This window comes from Pongo abelii, chromosome 15 (assembly GCF_028885655.2).
Source record: "Pongo abelii isolate AG06213 chromosome 15, NHGRI_mPonAbe1-v2.0_pri, whole genome shotgun sequence".
Taxonomy (NCBI): Eukaryota; Metazoa; Chordata; class Mammalia; order Primates; family Hominidae; genus Pongo; species Pongo abelii.
The window spans coordinates 75003196-75027263 of record NC_072000.2 but is presented as its reverse complement, the minus strand read 5'-3'; the positions used below and the strand labels follow the sequence as shown (position 1 = coordinate 75027263).

Here is a 24068-nt window from a genome sequence, read left to right as displayed (position 1 = left end):
GCAACATTGAATTGCAAAGAAAGTCATTCAACTTCTTTGTGTAAATGGAGGATCAACATTCATTTTGGTGCTGTTTGTCTGTAATTCCTCTCTAACACTTCAAATCTTTCTTCTCAAGCAGAGAAGGCAGGCCTTAGGCTCAGCACTTTGACCATATGTGGGTCTGCCACTACACCATTTATTTTTGTTTCGTTTTATTTGCTTGTAGAGGTTACTCAATGTTAGGAGAATTTTTGGCTTTCCCATTTACAATAGTGATATAAAATTTCTTCTTTAAAATTTTTTTTTAATTTTTAATTTTTGTGAGTACGTAGTAGGTGTATATATTTTTGGGATACATGAGATATTGTGATACAGGCATATGATGCATAATAATCACATCATGGAAAATGGGGTATCCATCCCCTCAAGCGTTTATCCTTTATGTTACAAGCAGCAAAATTATACTTTAGTTATTTTTAAATATACAATTAAATTATTTTGACCATAGTCACTCTGTTGTGCTATCAAATACTAGGTCTTATTCTTTCTATTTTTTGATGCCCATTAAATATTATTTAAATAATAATATTAAGTGGTATATATAGGTGACATCCTAATTGGGAAATAATCAAGAATGATGTCTTTGTGCCAGGGACAGTGGCTCACTTCTGTAATTCCCGTGTTTGGGAAGCCAAGGCAGGAGGATCACTTGAGGCCAGGAGTTCAAGACCAACTGGTCTATACAAAAAATAAAAAATTAGCTGGGCTTGGTGGTGCGCACATGTAGTCCTAGCTACTCGGAATGCTGAGGTGTAAGAACACTTGAGCCCAGTAGTTCAAGGTTACAGTGAGCTATGATTGTGCCATTGCACTCCATTCTGGGCAACAGAGTGAGACCCTGTCTTGAGCTGATACTCACTTTTGTCACATTGTCTTTCCTTATAGAAGGTGAAAGGCCATTGAGATAAGCTGAGAGTCTTCAGGTTATCTTTCTCTGTGTGTCCCCTACCCCGCCTGGCACTAACTGGGTATGTTAGTCACTGGTGAACCCTTGGCTGAGGTATTACTCTTTCTCTAGTCTCCCAATGCCCCTCCACCCCCTGCCCCAATACCTGGCAACAGTAAGATGGAAAAGTGGATAGTTTGAGAAGATGCACAGATATCCCATTGGTCAAGTATGTGACCAGCAAGAGATGAGTTTTTTTTTTTTTTTTTGAGACTGAGTCTCACTCTGTCGCCCAGGCTGGAGTGCAGTGGCGCAGTCTCGGCTCACTTCAACCTCCGCCTCAGGGGTTCAAGAAATTCTCCTGCCTCAGCCTCCCAAGTAGCTGGGACTACAAGTGTGTGCCACCATGCCCAGCTAATTTTTGTATTTTTAGTAGAGACAGGGTTTTGCTGTGTTGGCCAGGCTGGTCTTGAACTGCTGACCTCAGGTGATTCGCCCACCTCAGCCTCCTAAAGTGCTGAGATTACAGGCATGAGCCACCGCACCCAGCCGGGATGAGTTCTTTCAAAGAGCCTGGTCCTGTGCTTGGTTCCTAAAGGGGACATGGCATAGGTTCCAGAAGAAAAAGAATGAGATTTTTGCTTTCTAGGAGTCATACTGTATCACATCCTAGCAGAAATGATGACACCCGTATATATGCAGCAGTCAGGAATGATTAGAAGTGCATGTAATGTTAGATTATGTGGTATTTGGATGCTGAAGGAAGAATTCGGGAAAAAGAAGTGCAGGGTAGACTAATCAATGACAGCTTTAGGGATTAGGCAGAAATGGAGGCAGGGCTTAAAGACACATAGGATTTCTTTCTGGCCTCTGTATGGCATGGCACAAAGGTGAAGAATGTGGTTCTGAAGTCAGACAGATCTGGATTTGATTCCCTTCCCCATCCCTCACTGACTGGGCAACTGACTTAACCTTTCTGTGTCTGGTTTGGAGTGCATAAAATGGGGAAAATAATTACACCTACTGCTGAGGGTTGATTTAAGGATTAACAAAGGCAATGGACATAAACAGCATCGTGCTGCTACATAGTAAGTGATCCATAATGAGTAGGTGTCATTATTAATCAAGCATTCCATTTATCTATACAGCAAAAACGTATTGCATGGTTATTGTGTGTCAGGGACTGCCAGGCCTTCCATATCAGTCCCTTGAGCACTGAACCCTATGGTTTCCATTTATGTACAGGATACCTAATTATAATAATAACTGTAGTGTTCCAAGTGCCAGGTACTCTGCTAGTTGCTTTATTACTGTATTGCCTTTCATCTTTATCCCCATTTTGTAGAAGCAGGAATTGAGGTACAAAGTTTAAGAGATTTGTCCAGGGTCACATTAAGAGTGTCAACCCTATGATTTAAATTATCTGCTCTTTTCCTGTTCCATACTGACTCTTGTTACTGTGAACCTAGACCCATTATGTCCAAAACTAAACTTGGCTTCTTCAAATGGGCTTTTTCTCTCAACTTTCCAATCAGGGGCACCACCATTCTTCTGCTTGTCACCCAAACCTGAAAGGCTGGAGATGTCTTCCTTCTCCATCAAGCCCCTACATCTGGTTAATCACTAGGTCTTTAGTTCCAATGTTATCTTTTCCTTTCTGTTCCACTGCCTGGCCAGGCCCCCATTGACTTACGCCTGGACTCGTTGGCTCAGTACAGTCACACATCACTTAACGGCAGGGATACGTTCTGATAAATGCATCATTGGGCAATTTTATCATTGTGAATATCAGAGTATACTTATACTACACACCTGGGCTATATGGTGTAGCCAAAGCTTGTCCCGCTGTGGCTCAGGATACTTTTTCCAGTTTTTTTTTTTTCAGCTTATCAGCTGTTATTAGTGTATGTTACGTGTGGCCCAAGACATTTCTTCCAGTGTGGCCCAGGGAAGCCAAAAGATTGGACACCCCTGGTGTAGTCTGCTGTTTCTAGGCCACAAAACTGTACGTTACTGTACTGAATATTGTAGACAATTGTAATGCAGTGCTAAGACTTTGTGTACCTAAATGTATCTATACATAGAAAAGGTACAGTAAAAATATGATATAAAAATAAAAAATAGTACTTCTTTACAGAACACTCACCATGAAATGGAGCTTACAGGACTGGAAGTTGCTCTGGGTGAGTGAGTGGTGAGTGAATGTGAAGACCTAGGACATTACTGTACAACACCATAGACTTTATAAACACTGTACACTTAGGCTACACTAAATTTATAATGAAAACTTTTTTTTAGATGGAGTCTCACTCTGTCACCCAGGCTGGAGTGCAGTGGTGCATTTGTGGCTCACTGCAACCTCTGCCTCCCAGGTTCAAGCAATTCTTCTGCCTCAGCCTCCTGAGTAGCTGGGAGTACAGGCATGCACCACCACACCCAGCTAATTTTTTGTATTTTTAGTAGAGATGGGTTTTTGCTATGTTGGCCAGGCTCGTCTTGAACTGCTGACCTCAAGTGATCCTCCTGCCTCGGCCTCACAAAGTGTTGGGATTGCGGGCCTGAGCCACTGCGCTTAGCTGAAAAATTTTCTTTCTTCAATAATAAATTAATCTTAGCTTACTATAACTTCTTAACATTATAAACAAAAATTGTTTACTTCTTAACTCTTTTGTAACAAGAGCTTAACATAAACACACTGTACAGCTGTACAAAAACATTTTCTTTCTTTTATCCTTTTTCTGTGAGCTTTTTTCTATTTACTTTTGTTTGTTTGTTTGTTTGTTTTTGAGAGAGAGGTCTCACTCACTCTGCCACCCAAACTGAAGTACAGTGGTACGATCACGGCTCACTGCAGCTTTGACTTCCCAGGCTCAAGTGATCCTCCTACCTCAGCCTCCTGAGTAGCTGGGACTACAGGCATGCACCACCACACCTGGCTAATTTTTCAATTTCTTTGTAGAGACAAGGTTTCACTATGTTTTCCAGGCTGGTCTCCAGCTCCTGGGCTCAAACCATCCTCCCACCTTGGCCTCCCAAAGTGCTGGGATTACAGGCATGAGCCACCACCCTCAGCCTACATTTTTTTTTTTTTAAAGAGCCTAGTCCTGTGCTTGGTTCCTAAAGGAGACATGGCATAGGTTCCAGAAGAAACCTCAGCCTACATTTTTTTTTTAACATACGTTTTATGTTGTTGTTGTTTTTACATTTTAAACTTTTTTGTTAAAAACTAAGGCACAAACACACACTTTAGCTTTGGTCTACACAGGGTCAAGATCATCAATATCACAGTCTTCCACCTCTACATCTTGTTCCACTGGAAGGGGCAAAACACACCTGGAGCTGTTATCTCCTATAATAACAATGCCTTCTTCTGGAATACTTCCTGAAGAACCTGCCTGATGCCGTTTTACAGTTAACTTTTTTTTACATAAGTAGAAGGAGTGCACTCTAAAATAATGATAAAAAGTATAGTATGCTGGCCAGGCACAGTGGCTCCCGCCAGTAATCCCAACACTTTGGGAGGCCGAGGTGGGAGGATCGCTTGAGCCGAGGAGCTTGAGACCAGCCTGGACAATGAAATGAGGCCCCCTTCTCTACAAAAACTAAAATAATTAGCTGGGCATGGTGGCACATACCTATAGTCACAGTTACTCAGGAGGCTGAGGTGAGAGAATCACTTGAGCCCAGGAGATTGAGGCTGCAGTGAGCTATGATTGCACCACTGCACACCAGCCTGAATGACAGAGTAAGATCTTGGGTCCAAAAAAAAAGTAAATACATAAACCAGCAACATAGTCGCTTATTAGCATTATCAGGTATTATGTATGGTACATAATTGTGTATGCTATGCTGTTATATGACTGGCTGCACAGTAGGTTTGTTTACAGCAGCATCACCACAGACACATGAGAATACGTGGTGCCATGACATTATGACAGCTGCCATCGTCACTAGGTGATAGGAAGTTTTTAGCCCTATTATTACCTTATGGTACCACCATCATGTTTTTTGGCCTGTCATTGACTGAAACGTCATTATGCGGTGCATGACTGTTTTTGCCATTGCCCGACAGGAGAGGTGAGGTTTACGCAATGCACTCTCATGGACTTCACCAAAATTTGATAAAACATTCTTACATTTTTCTAGCTGTGAAAGCATGACAGTTTGTTATTGCCACAGCTGTTTGTCAGTGGTAGAAGTTTACAGTGGGCTTACTGCAGTGGTACAAATATGTAAACTGCTGTGAATATAACCTTTCTCTTCCACTCAGGAAAGCATGTTGGGAGATAACAGCTCTCCCATCTGTTTGTATTTTAAAGCTTTCCTCTTTAAACAAATGGGGTGGGACAACTGCATAGCCACATGCAAAAGAATGAAATTTGGCCCTTGTTATATGCAGAAATTAAAAATGGATCAATGACCTAAAGGTAAGAGCTGAAACCATAAAACTTTTGGAAGAAAACATAGAATTAAATCTTCATGATCTTGAATGTGTTAATGATTCTTAGATATTATACCAAAAGTATGTGCAATAAATAAAAAAATAAAGAGGACTTCCTCTAAATTAAAAACTTTGGTGTATCAAAAGTATCAAGTAAGTGAGAAGACAGCCTATAGAATGGGAGAAATATTTGCAAGTCATGTATCTGATAAGGGTCTAGTATCAGAATATGTGAAGATCTCTTATAACTCAATAATAAAAAGACAAACCACCTACTTTAAAAATGGACAAAGGATTGAATGGACATTTCTCCAAAGAAGACATACAAATGGACAACAAGCTCATGAGACGATAGATGTTCAGTATCATTAGTCATCAGGAAAATGCAAACCCAAACCACAATGAGTTACCATATCACATGCACTAAGATGGCATTAAGAATACCAATAATAAGGAAAATAACAAGTATTCGTGAGGATGTGGAGAAATTGAAACCCCCATAGTCTGCTTGTGGAAATGTAAAATGGTTCAGCTGCTGTGCAGAACAATTTGGTGGTTCCTTAAAAAGATAAACACGAGTTACCATGTGATCCAGCAAATATGCTTCTAGGTATATACCCCCCAAATGACAACAAGTACACAAATATGTGTATACACATGTTCATACACACTAGTCACAGTAGCCAGAAAGTGGAAACAACCCATGTGTCTATCAGTGGACAAAAGGATAAACTGTAATATGTACATACAATGGAACATTATTCACCCATAAAGAGGAATGAAGTACTGATATAAGCTATAAAGTGGATGAACTTGAAAACATGTTCGGTGAAATAAGCAGGTGTGTCACATATTGTATGATTGCATTTACATGAAATATTCAGAATAGGTAAATCCATAAAGACAAAGAAGATTGGTGATTGCTAAGGTTTGGGAGGAGGGAGAATGGGGAATAATTGCTTAATGGGTACAGGGTTTCCTTTTGGGGTGGTGAAAATGTTTTGGAGCTAGACAGAGGTGGTAGTTGTACAACATTGTGAATGCACTCAATACCACTAAATTGTTCACTTTGAAATGGTTAATTTTCTGTTATGTGGATTTCAGCTCAAAAAAAAGGTCTACAAAAAATAAAATAAGGCTTTCACAAGCTTTGGTGCTTTAATGATTATTAGCAACGGGTGCTTGGTAGATACCAGTATTTGAGGACATGATTATTGAGAGTCACTGGCGTGCACTACCATGCCCAGCTAATTTTTTGTATTTTTAGTAGAGACAGGATTTCACCATGTTGGCCAGGCAGGTGCCAAACTCCTAATCTCAGGTGATCCACCCATCTCGGCCTCCCCAAATGCTGGGATTACATGCGTGAGCCACTGTGCCCAGCCAGGAATTTATTTAATTGTGACATGTGTATTTTAATTTCTTCATCAGTAAAACTGAGATGGCAATAGTACCTGCCTTGTAAGTTGTTGTGAGGATTAGAGACAGTGGCTATAAAATGGGTGGTACAAAAATGGATGCACTATAGGTGTTTAAGAAATGATGGCTCTGACCATCAATCCATGGCAGCTAAATGCTGGAGCCCACAGGAGAGGCCAGGAGGATGGCAGAAGAGTTCTGTTCTGTGGTTTCCCTGTGATTAATGCAGACTCTGGTTTCTTCTGTATTCCTTTCCTTGCCTAGTATTGATCCTCCAGAAGGTGGAGAATGGAGACCTGAGCAACAAGATTCTGAAGATCACTGATTTTGGCCTGGCTCGGGAATGGCACCGAACCACCAAGATGAGTGCAGCAGGGACATATGCTTGGATGGCACCCGAAGTCATCCGGGCCTCCATGTTTTCCAAAGGCAGTGACGTGTGGAGGTAAGGTCCAGGTGGGCAGGGACAGCATTTCCCAGGTCCATCTTGGTGGCACACACATTTCAAGACTTGGAGAATTGAGGTTACCTAGGATCCCAGGCACCTGAAGTAGGTCTAAGTGACCTCCCCCAAGAGTCATCTATGCCAATTCCCATATTGCCAGGGGACAGTTTCTAATGCTTTCATCTACCAAAAAAATCCCTCAAGTGCTATACGCAGGCCACTTTTTGCTGGTGATTGCTCTCTAAGAAAGGCCAGTAGATTCCAGGGGCAACATGTACTCCCATCTCTACCCTGTAAGATGGGAAGGACACTCAGTCCCTCCTGGAGAGCTTCGTGAGGATCAGCCTGGCTTGCTCAGCAACAGTGCTAGTCTTTCGTGGCTGTTACTGCTGAACTTGGGGAGGGGATTAACCCAATGTCCTCACTCTAAGCTCCTGAGCCAATGAATATTCTTTGTGCAATCTGTTTTTTCTTGATGGCCTAAAAATTGTCTTTTCCAGTTATCTAGTTCATCCTTTAGTCCAGGCTCTATCTGTTGACATTGATCCAGAAATTTGGAAAAAAATGGGTCCCAAATATGTGCCCAGAACTGCAAAGCCACAGACTAGAAATGACCAGCCATCCTTCTAGTAAATGTGAGCCCAAAAGGTTGCAAGGAAATAGATCTAAAAATTTTCCCAGCTGAGGAAGGATGAGCAACTACCTGGTATATGTTGTCATGGCTGTGGGACAGTAGCATCACCTTGATATACAAAAGAAAGGACTGTAGTTTATCATTATATATCAGTGTATGGAGTTATTGTCCTGATGTCTTATAAAGTGAGCTTCTGTGTGTGTGTGTGTGTGTAATGTGTGTGTGTGTGTGCACATATATTTTAAATAATAGCTTTATTGAGCTATTATTCACATACCATAAAGCTAACCCTTTGTACACTTTAGAGTGTGTAAGTTGGCCGGATACAGTGGCTCATTCCTGTAATCCCAGGACTAAGGTGGAAAGATCTCTGGGGCTTGGGAGTTTGGGACCAGCCTGGGCAACATAGCGAGACCCCCATCTCTACAAAAAATTTAAAAAGTAGCTAGGTGTGGTGGCATGCACCTGTAGTCCCAGCTACGTGGGAGGCTGAGATGGGAGGATTACTTGAGCCTGAGAGGTTGAGGCTGCAGTGAGCCGTGATTGCACCACTGCACTTCAGCCTGGGTGACAGAGAGAGACCCTATCTCAAGAAGTAAATAAGCATGTAAGTCAGTGGTTTTTAGTATATTTAAAAGGTGTGTATGGGTCACCATTCTTATTAGTTTTCTAGGGCTGCTGTAGCAAATTACTAAACCTAGTGGGTTAAAGCAACAGAAGTGCGTGCTTTTGTAGTTCTTGAAGCCAGAAGCCTGAAAGTGATGTGGGCAGGGCCACACCCTCCAGAGACTCTAGTGAAGATAATGATTCAAATAAGGATTCTGGGTATTAGGACATAGACATACCTTTTTAGGGCCACCATTCAGCCCATTACAACCACTATCTATTTCCAGAACTTTTTTTTTTTTTTTTTTTGAGATGGAGTCTTACTCTGTTGCCCAGGCTGGAGTGCAGTGGCATGATCTCGGCCCACTGCCACCTCTGCCTCCCGGGTTCAAGTGATTCTCCTGCCTCAGCCTCCCAAGTAGCTGGGATTATAGGTGCGCACCACACCTGGCTAATTTTTATATTTTTAGTAGAGATGGGATTTCGCCATGTTGACCAGGCTGGTCTTGGACTCCTGATCCCAAGCAATCTGCCCGCCTCGGCCTCTTAAGGTGCTGGGATTATAGGCATGAGCCACCGTGCCCGGCCAATTTCCAGAACATTTTTATCACCCAAAAAAGAAGCCCCATATCTATTATCAGTCCTTCCCTAATCTTTCCTCCTTCTACTCTCTAGCAAACACTAATTTACTTTCTGTCTTTATGAATTTGCCTGTTCTGGATGTTTCACATAAATGGAATCATACCATATGTGGTCTTTTGTGACTAGGCTTCTTTCATTTAGCATAATGTTTTCAAGATTCATCCATGTTGTAATAAAAAATTAGCCAGGCGTGGTGGCGCATGCCTGTAATCCCAGCTACTTGGGAGACTGAGGCAGGAGAATCGCTTGAACCCAGAAGGCAGAGGTTACAGTGAGCTGAGATCGTGCCATTGAACTCCAGCCTGGGAAACAAGAGCGAAACTCCATCTCAAAAAAAAAAAAAGATTCATCCATGTTGTAACTTATATCAGAATTTCATTCCTTTTTAAGGCTTAATAATATTCCATTGTATGGATAGACCACATTTGTTTATCCGTTTATCAGTTGATGGGCATTTGGGTTGTTTTTGCTTTTTGGCTGTTATAAATAATGCTGCTATGGACACTTGTGTACAATACAAGCTTTTGTGTAAACATATTTTTTCAGTTTTCTTGGGTCTATCCCTAGGAGTGGAATTGCCGAATCATGTAACAGTTCTCTGTTTAACTTTTTGAGGAACCACCAAACTTTTTCATCATAGCTATACTATTTTATTATATTCCCATTAGCAATGTATGAATGTTCCAATTTCACCACATCTTTTCAATACTTGTTATTGCCTTTTTTTTTTTTAAAGTTATTATTATGTCTGTCCTTGTGGATATGAAATAGTATTTTATTGTGATTTTGATTGCATTTCACTAAATGACTTATGATGTTGAGTGTCTTTTCATGTACTTATTGGCCAATTATATCTCTGAACCTGAAGAAATATCTATTCAAATCCTTTGCCAATTTAAAAATTGAGTATTTGTCTTTTTATTGTTGAGCTGAAAGAGTCCTTTCTATTCTCTCGTCAGATATATGATTAGCAATTTTTTTTTTCATTCTGTAGATTGTTTTTCCACTTTCTTAAGGCTGTTCTTTGAAAGTGTTTTTAATTTTGATGATGTCTAGTTTATTTTGTCATCTGTGGATTGTGCTTTTGGTATCATATCTAAAAAACATTGCCTAGTCCAAAGTCATGAAGACTTATACACCTATATTTTTTTCTAAGAGTTTTATAACCTTAGCTCTTACTTTTATGTCTCTGATCCATTTTGACTTAATTTTTGTATGTGGTGTGAGGTAGGGGTCCAACTTTATTATTTTTCATGTGGCTATTCAGTTATCCTGGCTCCATTTATTGAAAAGACTATTTTTTCCCATCGAATTATTTGGTCACTTTTATCAAATGTCAATTTACCAGAAATATAAAGGTTTATTTCTAGATTCTCAGTTCTACTCCATTAATCTATATCTGTCCTTATGCCAATACCACCCTTTCTTAATTAGTATGACTTTGTGGTAAGTTTTGAAATTAGGAAATGTGATTCCAATTTTGTTCTTCTCTTTGAAGATTGTTTTGGCCATTCTGAGTCCTTTGCATTTAATGAATCTTAGGGTAATTTTGTTAATTTCTACAAAATAGATAGCTGGGATTTTGATAGGAATTGCATCAAATCTGTAGCTTTGTGGATTATCGACATCTTTTTTTTTTTTTTTTTTTTTTCCGGACAGGGTCTCAATTGCTTGAGCTGGAGTGCAGTGATATAATCATGGCTTACTACAGCCTTGACCTCCTGGGCTCAGGTGATCCTCCCTCCTCAGCCTCCTAAGTAGCTGGAGCTACAGGCATGCTCCACTTTTTCTATTTTTTTGTAGAGACAGGGTTTCACCATGTTGCCCAGGCTAGTCTTGAACTCCTGAGCTCAAGCTGTTCACCTGCCTTGATCTCCCAAAGTGCTAGGATTAGAGGTGTGAGCCACTGTGCCTGGCCCTATTGACATCTTAATAAGTCTTCCAATTCATGATCATGAGATATCTTTCCATTTATTTAGACCTCCTTTAACTTCTTTCAGTGATGTTTTGTAGCATCTGCATATTGAACTTCATTTTACCATGCATTAATTACAGGGTAAAGTAGCTAATGAGAAGAAATGAGTTTAACTTTCCTTAAAATATCTGACCTGATCTCATTAAGTTGAGTTGTATACTGATATTCAGCTATTTTTGATACATAAAATCAGCAATTTCATGTTTCAGTTTAACACTTTTATTGCTTGACCATATGCTAATGAGATTAATACATCAATTAAGCTAAGCCGCTATTACAAAGAGGCATACAGATATGGAGGCTTACATAGGATAGAAGCATATTCTCTTTCAAAAACTAGCTAAATAGCCCAGGCTAGCAGGGCAACTGTGCCCCATGAGATCTTTTAGGAACCTAGGTTCTTTTAGATTCCCTCAGTGCATTGACCTTGACCGAATGGTTAAATTGGGTGACTGTTATGTGTGTATTACAGTTTTCATAAAAGAGGAGGGAGAACTTACTCATGGCAAGCACAGTTTATCTTTAATTTGGAAACCATCCAGAAGTTGTACACATCTCTGCATACCCGATTGTTTGCACTTGGTTATGTGGGCACACCTGGCTCCAAGGGAGGCAGAGAAATGTACATTCTAGCTGGACAGCTGTGTGCTCCACTATGGAAGACAGGAAGGGTAGATTTGAGGGGACAAGCAGCCACTTGTCACACTCAACTCTCTCTGCCTTTTTTAATGGAAAACCATGACTTCTCAGTAACATGATTGTTTTCTACTTCCAGTATTCCCACTAGGTTTCTTCTCCCAGCCTAACCCTGAAATCGCTCAGGTTTTACTGTCACACACTCCAGAGGTTTCTGCTGGTGATGATTTGGACAGAGTTGTGTCATGTATCCAAGCACCTTCCCAGTGGGAAGGAAAAGCACAAATGCCTCATGTAGAGTCTTCTCAGGATGACAGAAATTGTAGACAGGGAAGGACAAGGCCATTGCAGAGCTTTTTTCTCCACCGAAAGAACAAGGGCAGGACCTTTCAACTTTTACCCTACATATCCTTGTTGTTAAGACTAACCTCTAGGTCTTGTCCTATAACCATGATCCTAAAAGCAGGCTTGAAGGAAGAGCCTCTGGTGAGAGGCATCTGATGAAATTATTCTACTCTCTAGAGGAAATCGCTTGGAGGTAAACCTCAAATCAGAAGCACTTTGGATGATGTGTCTTGGATATTGTCACATGGTCTGCCAGCAGGTCTCTAGTTGCTCTAGTCTAGACTTGTTCCCAGGACTTAAGCCTCCTGACCCAGTTTGGTTGATGATTGTGGTTTGAAAACATAATTCACCCTGCTCCCTTGCAGCGGTCTTAGCTTCTATGTTGCAGGATTTCCTTCAAGGCACAATTTATAACCCATTAAATGGGCCTTTCATTCCTCCTTCCTCAAGCCTACCCATCTAAGTAGCTCCAAATGGTCTCTCACCTTTAGCAGAGGAAAATGTGTGCCCACTGCTGTACATACAGCAATGCTTGTACACTGGTAACAGTTGTTACCACCTACAGATGCTTAAGGGATAGGGTCTGTGGTAAATGTTATACATCTTCTATAGTCTTCACAAGAATCCCCCAAAGTAGGGATCATCATTTCCATTTTACAGATGAGGTAACTGGGCTCAGACAATTGAAGTCACATGCTTAAGTTCACCCAGGTGGCAGACATAAAGCTATGATTAGAACTAGGTATGTGTGTAATGACAATGTGTGCTTGTAGTTATGCCACCATCTGTACGGTCTTGTTCTTGCACTTAAGGCAGCCTCTTCTGAATGATCAGCCCACCGTGCCTAGGGCCCAGCAGGGTGTCCCAGAGAGGGCCAGGGCATGCCTAGGAACTTGGTACAAAGCTGTTTCCCAAACTGACTTGTAACTCACTGACTCATTCAAGAAGTGTTTGTGGAATGCTTGCCCTATGCCAGGTACTGGCTGAATCTGAGTTCCCCACACCTCACCCCTCCTGGAACTCATCCAGAGCTGGGGGCCTCTGCGCCTCTGCTATTCCAGGTGCCCAGGGCCATCTGGTTTGTCTTCCTGCTCTTTGAGTGTGCTTCTAAAGCTCTCCTGCAAATGTTGTGATGGAGGGTGAGATGATAAAGGGCTGGATCCTCAACTGTGTAAGTTTCCCAATCTGCTTGGATTGGGGACTGCCTCAAGAAGGCTGTTGCTGAAATTGTTACCTTTCTTTGCGCTGTGTGGGTAGAGCAGTGGTTACTGTCAAAGGGCATCGTCCCACAAGGCCTTCTTGCCTGTTGGTTGTGGGATGAGGCGGAGGCATTTTCTTAATCATTTTAAGTTTAAAAAATTACAATAGTGGCTGGGCACGGTGGCTTACACCTGTAATCTCAGCACTTTGGGAGGCTAAGGCTGGCAGATCACGAGGTCAGGAGATTGAGACCATCCTGGCTAACACAGTGAAACCCCATCTCTACTAAAAATACAAAAAATTAGCCGGGCGTGGTGCTGGGTGCCTGTAGTCCCAGCTACTCCGGAGGCTGAGGCAGGAGAATGGTGTGAACCCGGGAGGCAGAGCTTGCGGTGAGCCGAGATAGCGCTTCTGCACTCCAGCCTGGGCAACAGAGCCAGACTCCATCTCAAAATTACAATAGTAAAACGTTTTCTGTAGAAAAAATTTGAAAATATGAGTAAACAAGAAAGAAAAGACAGGGAAAGAAAATCACCCTGAACCCACTTATAGAGATAATGAGTATTGATATTTGGGTGTGTTTACTCCTATTCATGTGCTTGTCTGCCTATCCCTAGTGGGATCTTTCTGTTTTAAAAGTTGCTTTTTGAATGTAATATAGCATGAACATATAACCACATTAATAAATATGTTGTTATGTCAATAAGTTTATCAATGTATGTATTACATATATGTTAATAAATACATCATCATTTTGAATGAGGGTTCAGTTAATAAGAAGAATTATATGCTACTTTCAATTTACAAAGTGCTTTCACATATATTAGTTCAATTATCTTTGTCAAAGATTATTAAACAGTCAGTGTGGTTCTTGGAATCACAGATAATTACCAAGTGCAAGACATTCCCCAACCCACCTCATTCAAGGGAGACTGGTCACCTCCTTTCAGAGCATGGACCCTGACCTGACAGTCTAGAAATGGTGCAGGTTACTACAAAATAGAGCTCTGGCCCAGCACAGGCGTGGAGTTGCTGTGCCTTTTGTCAAGAAAGGTAGCTGTCCACTTTTCCTCACTTTGAAAAATAATCAAACACCCCTCCTCCACCTCTGATCCTAGGAAATGGTTGAAGGGATTACCAAGCCTCAGGAGGTGGTTAATTATTGACTCAAGAGTAAATTCTGTGAGGGTTGGGTTAGGCAGTGAGGACTTTTAGAAAATTACTGGCAGCACTGTGGGAGCTGGTGGGTCTGTGTTGCGGGGAGGTACTCAGAGGCAGTGACTTAGCTGAACGAGTTCTTCCAGGCTGCTTGCAAATGGTCATCAAAGGACTTGTTGACCTTTTAACCTTGGGAGGGCAACTAAGTTGACTAAACCTGAGGTAAATCACATCGACTTCTACTGCCCACCTCTCCCTAGAGCTCAGATCTGTGTAAACTTGTATTTCTCTTGAATTTCTCCAGTCTTTTTTCCTGCCAACAGAATACCAAGTCTTCATTTATATCACCCACCTTCCATTGTAAAAATAAAGCAGGACATTGGCAGAGGAAAACTAGTTTAGTCAGCCCCAGAAAGACTTCTTCTCTGAATGCCAGTGTCCCTCAGCAAAGCTCTCACCAACACTGTAGCTCTACATAAGCCTCCTCAGACACATTCTCATTTCAGGCCCTTTTGGAGAAACCACAGGTCTATTAGCCATAGATGGTAATTTCTGGAAGAGGGTTAGTTGTTGGTGTTAGTGATTCCTTGTAGCTATTCTGTAAGGTCGGTATTGCTGTCTTGTTGTAGGGATGAGGAAACTGAGGTTTGGAGAGGTGAACTTGCTTCCTAAAGGCACACAGCTGTTAAGTGATAAAACAGGCATTTGACCCAAGTCTGTCTAAATCTTTCTCTGGTAGCATTCTGCCTACTTGGGCAGTAGTTCTCACATTCCTTTCAGCTGTAGAAACCCTGAAGTGGGATAGAATGCAGACAAACAAAGAAACAAGCCAGGTAAGAGTAGAGCTGCCCTGACTGGAGCTAATGAGGCCAGTCCCAGTCCCATAACCCCCCACCCCCGCCTCACCCCCCACATGCTTCCAGGCGGTCTGAGACACCTTCACAGGACACTTAGAGCTCAGTGTGAAAACTGTCACAGAAGGGATGCAGGGACACAAACAGAACATATTTGGATCTTCGAAACACTCTATGATCTTTCCAGGTAGTTAGGGCCCAGATACCGACTGTCTTTGCCTGGTTGGGAGAAAGGGGTTCTGTGGGACCTTTGGTTTTTATTCTCCAGGATGGAGGTGGGCATTTATTCCAAGAGCAAGCGATGGAGGATAACAGTGGCTTTGACCTAGGAATCTGGTTGGCAGTGCTGAGAGTTCCTGGAGGTCACTTGGTAGAAGCTCCCCAGCATGACCACTACCTGATAAGTCACATGAAAGGTTTGTCAGGAAGTGTAATAGTGCAATTCTTGATGATGTTTGAGTTTTCCTCTAGAGGACCCAGGGCAGCCTGCAGGACTGTCTGACCATGCGCTCGCTCCCATACCCACAGACCCACTCACTCACATATCTATGAGTGCTTCCTGTGTACCAGAGCTTGGGCTAGGTCCTGAGAATGCAAAGATTAAAAACAATTCTTCCTGCTCTTTAGGAGCCCATAGGCTAGCAGACAAACAGCTACAATACGTGGCAGCCCAAATGGGCTGAGTAACATCTGGGGATGTCGGGAAGGCATCGTAAGGTATCCAGTGCTATTCCCATAAGCCTCCAAACTAAAATCCATCTCCTGTCTAGACGAGTCAAGACCAACCGGCTACCAGGCTTTTCGTTCTTTCCTGGCAAGATGCATAAAGAAAATGATAGTATTTGAAGGCCTCACTGGGGTAAAGCCGTCATCTGATGAAGGAATAAATGGTGGGACATTTGAGTTGGATCTTGAAAGATGTTTAGCGTTTACCAAGCAAAGAAATGGTAGAAGGCATTCTAAGGGAAGAAATTGAGAATTGGTCTGGGCCCACCATGATGTACTCTGTGTATGCCCTTTGTAATATGCTCCTAAACATGTCTAAAACTTGCTTTCCTCGTGTGCAAAATGTTGATAATACCTATCAGAATTGTTGTAGAGATTCACAGTGATGTTTGTAAAGTGTCTTAGTGGTCTTCATATATAAGGTTTCATGATAAATAGCTACTGGGTTTATTATTATTATTGATTATTTTGAGACAGAGTCTTGCTCTGTCACCCAGGCTAGAGTGCAGTGGCACGATCTTGGCTTACTGCAACCTTCGCCTCCTAGATTCAAGTGATCATCCTGCCTCAGCCTCCCAAGTAGCTGGGATTACAGGCGTGCACCACCACCCCTGGCTAATTTTTGTATTTTTAGTAGAGATGGAGTTCTGCCATGTTGGCCAGGCTGGTCTTGAACTCCTGACCTCAAGTGATCTGCCTACTTCCGCCTCCCAAAGGCTGAATTTACAGTCTGGGATTACAGATGTGAGCCACCACGCCTGGCCTATTATTATTTTTTAAATTAATACGACCTTTGTTGCTGGTTGCAAAACTTATTGTTGAGTTTGGTGTTGAAAACATAAGGAGAGCCATTCTTCTAACTATTCATAGCCTTATGGTTTCTTGTCCCGACTTATTCCTGGAAGGACTGAGTGCTGTGTGATTGTGCCTGGTTCTGATCATGAATTCACAGAATAATTCTTCCATTAAGCTTTGTACTCCACATTCACTGACTCATAGGACACGAGAAAAGAAATTCTTTATGTGGACTTGAAAGATAGGGAGGGCACACTGAAGTTCTCACAGCTGATGTGCTGCTCTCTTCTACCAGTGTGGTCTACCCTTGTGAAACTTTTCCGTTTGAATTAGACAGAGATCTCTGTTAAGAACCCACTCACACTGATCTGGGGGCAGAAATCTATTCAACCTAGTGGGCATTTAAATAAATCTTTTATAGGAACAAAATCTGCTTTGAGTGGTTAGTACTCTGCTTTTTGTAAAGCTAAAAAAAAATCTGTTAATCCTAGCACTTTGGGGAAAAAAAATGTATCTGTGACAAAAGCTGAAGTTTTCTTAAAACAGAAAAAAATTATACTTGGGAGGCTGCCTCTTCTCCCAGTTTATTTCACTAATAATAATGGTAACAGGCCAGGTGCGGTGGCTCACGCCTATAATCTCAGCACTTTGAGAGGCCGAGGCGGGAGGATCACAGGAGGTCAGGAGTTTGAGAGACCAGCCTGGCCAATGTGGTGAAACCCTGTCTCTACTAAAAATACAAAAATTAGCCAAGTGTGGTGGCGCACGCCTATAATCCCAGCTACTCAGGAGGCGGAGGCAGGAGAATCTCTTGAACCCAAGAGATGGAGGTTGCAGTGAGCCCAGATTGCGCCACTGCACTCCAGCCTGAGCGACTGAGTGAAACTCCATCTCAAAATAATAATAATAATAATAACGATAATGAAAGAGCTATGGCCATTGGGCACTTATTTAAACACTATAGTAGCTCATTTAATTCAACAATAGCCTTGCCAGACTGATAGCGTTATTCGTGCATTACAGATGAGGATTAGGGGCTTAAAGAGTTGTAGTGCCTTGCCCAAGGTCATATAGCTAAGGAATTATGGAAGAAAACTTGAAAATCAAGTATGCTTGACTCCAGAGATTTTGCTTTTAGCTAGTAGGCTTTACAGTTTCCCTTTTATATCACATTAGTATGCTGTTTCATTAGTCTCACTATGTGTTTGGGAGAATGTGGGATGCTCAGAAAAGACTCATGAGCTATTGCAGTGAAGTTGTACCTTAAGTTTATTATATGGCTTCTGTCTTCTTCCTCTCCTTAGCTACGGGGTGCTACTTTGGGAGTTGCTGACTGGTGAGGTGCCCTTTCGAGGCATTGATGGCTTAGCAGTCGCTTATGGAGTGGCTATGAACAAACTCGCCCTTCCTATTCCTTCTACATGCCCAGAACCTTTTGCCAAACTCATGGAAGGTAAGTAAGCCCTGGCCTGAACCAAACTGGAGACACTTTGCCTCGTGTAAGCACTGGGTAGAGTTTGGCCAATTCTATGAGATCAGTTACTGAAAGAGGAGATAAAGTTTCAGTCACCTAAGGAGGAATCCTCTGGGCAACTGGAAAGGCTTCTTCAAGATGATGTCCACACCCTGCTGCAAGCAGGTCATATCTCTAGGGACTGTAGAAGTGAAATTAGTAACAAAAGCCCGCTATCCGGCACTTCATCATATTATTATTTAATGCAAAATCAGAAAGTACAGTAACTTTTATGTCAGGACCTCTGAATACCTTAAGAGACGTGAAGAACATCTTAGGAGAAAGAACTCTAAAAGTCATCTAGTCAAACCCCATAATTTTGTTAAGTAAGGAATCTAAAGCTAAGCGAAGTTGAGTGGATAGGTGGCCGCCTCATTAGGGAGTGGCTGAGCTGGGATTAGGTAGAATTCACTTTCCCTGACTCCCACTAGAATGCTTTTCATCCTCGCCTCCTCATCATCCCATTGTGGGTGGGGGAAGGCTAATTCATTTATTTATGGGAAACTGAAGCCCAGGGCATAATTCCCCATTGTCTGTTCTTGAATCAGGTAGTAACATGGTAAATTGTGTTGTGGTGGTGCTTTGTACAAGAAAACTCTTTGGGTTCACTTCTTTTATCCTTAATTAACAGACAGAATGGAATGAGTACAGAACTGCTGCGTTTAATTTTCATGTTCACTCTTTATGGTTGTAATGGTGGGCAGCTTGCTTTACTTCCTGAGCCTTATTTGAGGTTACCTAAATTCTGATCTCTGTTTCTGGAAGAAGTAAGAGGTAGTTTTCTGGGAAGTGAGGCCACGTAATAGCCTAAGTCTTACATGTTTGCTTCTGTCCATTCATGCTTTCTGAGTATTCACATGTTCTATTCAGACTGCTGGAATCCTGATCCCCACTCACGACCATCTTTCACGAATATCCTGGACCAGCTAACCACCATAGAAGAGTCTGGTTTCTTTGAAATGCCCAAGGACTCCTTCCACTGCCTGCAGGACGACTGGAAACACGAGATTCAGGAGATGTTTGACCAACTCAGGGCCAAAGAAAAGGTAAAAAAAAAAAAAAAAAAAAAGAACGAAAAGAAAAAAGGCATGCGTTGAATTAGTAGACCTCGCTCACAGGGACCTCTGGACCGAGTCTGACTGACCATCTTGACTCTAGCATGCCCACCTTCCAGCTTGGTATCTACTTAATTGTCCAAACCAGAGAAGAATGCAGTTGGGCAAAATCCCAGTGCTGGGATTACAGGCCTTTTTTCTTTTCTCACAGTGGAATGTCTCACCCTGCCAGCTGGAAATATGAGAGGTTCTGGAAATGTTTCTTGATTCTACAATAGACTTCTAGATGAAGGTTAACTTGATATAGGAATACTTCAACCTTGAGGATAGTTATCAGAACATCCTTCCCGTGTCTTTTGACATCAGAATCAGAAATAGAATATGGGCAAAAAATACCATGGGTCTGAAATTGTGTGGCATTTTTCATGTTTTTATGAAAAATATTTCAGGCCCAAACCAAGCAGTGAGTTTAGAGACTCCTAGCCTACCAGAGATCTGCTTTTTTGTTTTGGTGGCCATTCCCTAAATGGCCCCTTTCTGTTCCCTCAGTGTGTCCCTAGCAGTCAGTGTACACACAGGTGAAGCCAGTCACATGCAACTATACTGCTTATATAGGGGCAGGACTAAATCTAAGGGATGTAGCTAGGGGCAAGAGAGAAGTCTTTATAGATTTGGTTAATTTCTTTTATCTTTTTTTATTTTTTTTGAGACAGAGTCTCGCTCTGTCGTCCAGGCTGGAGTGCAGTGGCGCGATCTCGGCTCACTGCAGGCTCTGCCCCCCGGGTTCACGCCATTCTCCTGCCCCAGCCTCCTGAGTAGCTGGGACTACAGGCGGCCGCCACCTCGCCCGGCTAATTTTTTGTATTTTTAGTAGAGGCGAGGTTTCACCGTGTTAGCCAGGATGCTCTCGATCTCCTGACCTCGTGATCTGCCCACCTCGGCCTCCCAAAGTGCTGGGATTACAGGCCTTTTTTCTTTTCTCACTCTGCACTATGGGAATTTGGGAAGTTAATAGCCATATGATAATAATGATAGCTAAATTTGTTTACGGCTTTATGGTTTCCCACTTTTTCCACTTGAAAAATTTGATGAAACCTTTTTGTCTCTTTTATCCAGGAGTCCTATGGCCCCTGTCATCAGTATGTAGGCCAGGTGTTATTATTATTGCCATCTCAGAGCTGAGGGTCAGCAACTTGCCTGAAGTAACAGAGTTAGTAAGTGGGGAAGCAGAATCTTGAATGTGGGTCTTCTGATTCCAAAAACCTATATTCTTTGTAATATTATATTAGTCTGTTCTCATGCTGCTAATAAAGACATACCCAACACTGGTTAATTTATAAAGGAAAGAGGTTTAATCAATTCACAGTTGCACAGGGCTGGAGAGGCCTCAGGAAACTTACAATCATGGTAGCAAACAGGTCCTTCTTCACATGGCGGCAGGAAGAAGAAATAAGTGCCCAGCAAAGGGAGAAGACCCTTATAAAACCATCAGCTCTCGTGAGAACTAACTCACTATCATGAGAACAGGATGAGGGAACCACCCCCATGATTCAATTATCTCCACTTGGTCCCTTCCATGACCCATGGGGATTATGGAAACTACAATTCAAGATGAGATTTAGGTGAAGATACAGCCAAACCATATCAAATGTCATTTTTGTTCTACACAAATGACTTACAAATAATTTCTGGAGCTGATTTGAAGAGATTAAACTCTTTTTATGGAACATAGCAATTCTGAACACAGTACTGTTTGCCAAGTCAATAAGCATTCTCTAGAAGAATGGAGTGAGCTTACAATGACTCTTCAGGGACCCTGGTGGGTGGACTTGCACTGACTGTTGAGCAGAATGATTACAAAAGACGGTTCCTCTCACTAAATACTATTCCAGCTAGAAGAATCCCAAGAGTTGCTGGCTTTTTTTTTTTTTGGATTGCTGCATCACTGACCCTTGGTTACCTTTCTTTTAATTGATGAAATTATAAGGGTACCAGCCCATAAGAAAAATGAAGGTTGGATTTTGTCAGTAAGTAGTTACTAGGAAGTCAAACTCATTCTTATAATAGCTAACATTTGTAGAGCATGTGCTATGTGCCGTGCTTTCTTATAATTTATGTGAATTATCTTATTTAATGAGATAATAATTGTCTGTGTCAATGATGTCAGTGCTATTAACTCCATATTATATGTGATGCCCATATTAACTTGTCCAAGGCCACACAGTTAATGATGGCGAAGCTGGGACCTGAACAGGCAGTTTGTTCCAGAGTCCTTTCTCTTAGCCACCATGCTATGATGCCTCTCTGTTATAAGGCTTGTTGTTTGGTAAGTGAGAGTAAGATGTGCTTTCTCTCGGAGAGATTCTTCTTAACTCATTCTGTATGTGGAAGATGTGATTTGCAAACTGTGCAACACAAATAGGTGTTGCAAAATAGGAGATTCAACATGTTTAAGGGTCCTCCAGGTGAATGGTGTCATAGGCATATATTCCACAAATGTCCTGATTTACCCTATGATTCAGCTAATTCCTCAGGTTGGATCAACCTATTGTTTCTAAGTGTTATTGTGAGAATGCATTGGTGTCGTCTGGGGTTTGTGTTCCATTAAAGAGAGCGACTTAGAGCCAAACCATCCCTTAGATAAGAGCATAGAGGAGACAAGGACTTAGGAAGCTTGAAATTAGCTTTGACTTTTAAACTTTTACACTTAACAGCAAAATCAACCAACCAGGAATATTTTTTCTGCGTCTTCCATGAATTTTTCTTCTCTTGGTAATGAAAACAAAGTCACAGGACAGAGAAACAAAGGATTTGGAGGGCGCACAACAATTAATTTGAGTTTTATTTCATCAAGGAAGAAGTAGTTCAAGTTCAAGTTCAACTCTCAGGAACTTGTGATAAATCTATGTTCCCATAAAGAAGGATTGCATTCACAATATTGCACTCTATCTCCTATTATTATTTCTCTTCATTCATTTATTGACTCAATAGTTATTCAACCACTGAGCACGTAGGCCTACCACATGCTAGACACTTTTTAATGTGCTAATTCTTTTCTCATTTCTTTTCTATCACTTTTTTTTTTTTTTTTTTTTTTTTTTTTTTTTTTGAGACAGTCTTGCTCTATCACCCAGGCCAGAGTGCAGTGGCATGATCTCGGCTCACTGCAACCTCTGCCTCCAGGGTTCAAGCAATTTTCCTGCCTCAGCTTCCCAAGTAGCTGGGATTACAGGTGCATGTCGCCATGCCCAGCTGATTCTTATGTTTTTAGTAGAGACAGGGTTTCACTATCATGGCCAGGCTGGTCTCAAATTCCAAATCTCAGGTGATCCGCCTGCCTCGGACTCCCAAAGTGCTGGGATTACAGGCGTGAGACACCACGCCCGGCCTTCTTTCTATCACTTTTATGGCTATTTTGACATTCTCCTGGGGATGGAAGACAAGCTGAATGGAGAGTTTATAGCATCAGAATATTATATTCATTTATTGATCTCTTTCCTCTCTTCCACTGTTTACCTGCTGCTCAGCTTCCCCAATATAGGTTCACATGCTTGTTTTCTAGCTCCAGTTTCCCTTTCTACATTATTTTGTTTTAATCCAGAATGGTTACTTATAGTGAGTATTTCATTGAGAAATTAGGTTTCGACCACAGAAGTGTTTCTGTGGCTCCTTTATTGAAGAAATATTCTGCTTTTTCAGACATGGCCCTCTCCAGGTTCCACCCCACACCCCACTTTAATCTAAGGCCCAGGGTAACCAGCATTAAGAGTTTAAAATCTAGATTTAAAAATTTTGTAGACATGCTTTGTTTTCTTTCCTGTTTTCTCTCCTGTTTCTTGATTCTATATCCCCTCCCCTCTTTCCAGGAATTCAGTGCTGGGCTCACTTATGAACTCATGCAGAAGGATAAAGGGGATGTAGGGAAGAGCTTCTGCCATCTGATGTGGCTCCTGCTTCCATTCTCAGAGCAGGACAAAAGGGCCTGTTCTTGGGTCACAACATGCAATTCCAAATGGGACTTTGTCCCAGTTCCACCCTCTAGCTTTCTGGCTTCAGCTCTCCCCCTAGCAGTGTGACTGACCGTCCTTCAGATTTGCAGGGGCACGGTCTGCTCTGGGGTGACATCTCCTGTGCTCATTGAGCAGTTTGTTTCAGGGGAGTGTGATAGAGCAGCAGCCAAATTTGATTCTAGAGCAAGTGCCTGAAAAAGACCTCAGGAAATGTTCTCTTTTTTCCTTGCTATGCTTTCATGATTCTTCTAGAGCAAATCATTGTCTTTTAAGATAAGGTGAGAGTTGAAACCACATACCTCAGTGGATTCATTCCTCAAGTGAACATGAAGATTTAGATGACATGCCTCACATAGCTTTTGAGCAGCCACCCTGGAAAGATATTTTTATTTTATCATTAGATGTTACCTGGAGGATGATTTATGTACAGTGGATACATTTTAAGCTGGATTAAGTTGGCTCTGGTTTAAAAATATCTTTTTTAAAATTTTTGTTTTATTATTTATTTTTAATTATACTTTAAGTTCTGGGGTACATATGCAGAATGTGCAGTTTTGTTACATACACGTGCCGTGGTGGTTAGCTGCACCCATCAACCTGTCACCTACATTAGGTATTTTTCCTAATGCTCTGCCTCCCCTAGCCCCCCACCCCCACAGGGTTTGTGACGTTCCCCTCCCTGTGTC

At 41.8% G+C, this 24068-nt stretch overlaps 1 protein-coding gene across 3 annotated transcripts in view; it reads left to right on the top strand.

The window, feature by feature from the left end:
- Window positions 1–24068, top strand: part of MAP3K9 (mitogen-activated protein kinase kinase kinase 9) — an 86208-nt gene that overhangs the window by 40554 nt on the left and 21586 nt on the right. For all 3 annotated transcript variants that reach the window (XM_054530274.2, XM_054530273.2, XM_054530271.2), the window contains exons 3-5: window positions 7053–7233; window positions 18109–18257; window positions 19188–19363. In XM_054530274.2, coding sequence (XP_054386249.1) covers window positions 7053–7233; window positions 18109–18257; window positions 19188–19363 — 506 coding nt within the window. The remainder of the gene's footprint in view (window positions 1–7052; window positions 7234–18108; window positions 18258–19187; window positions 19364–24068) is intronic.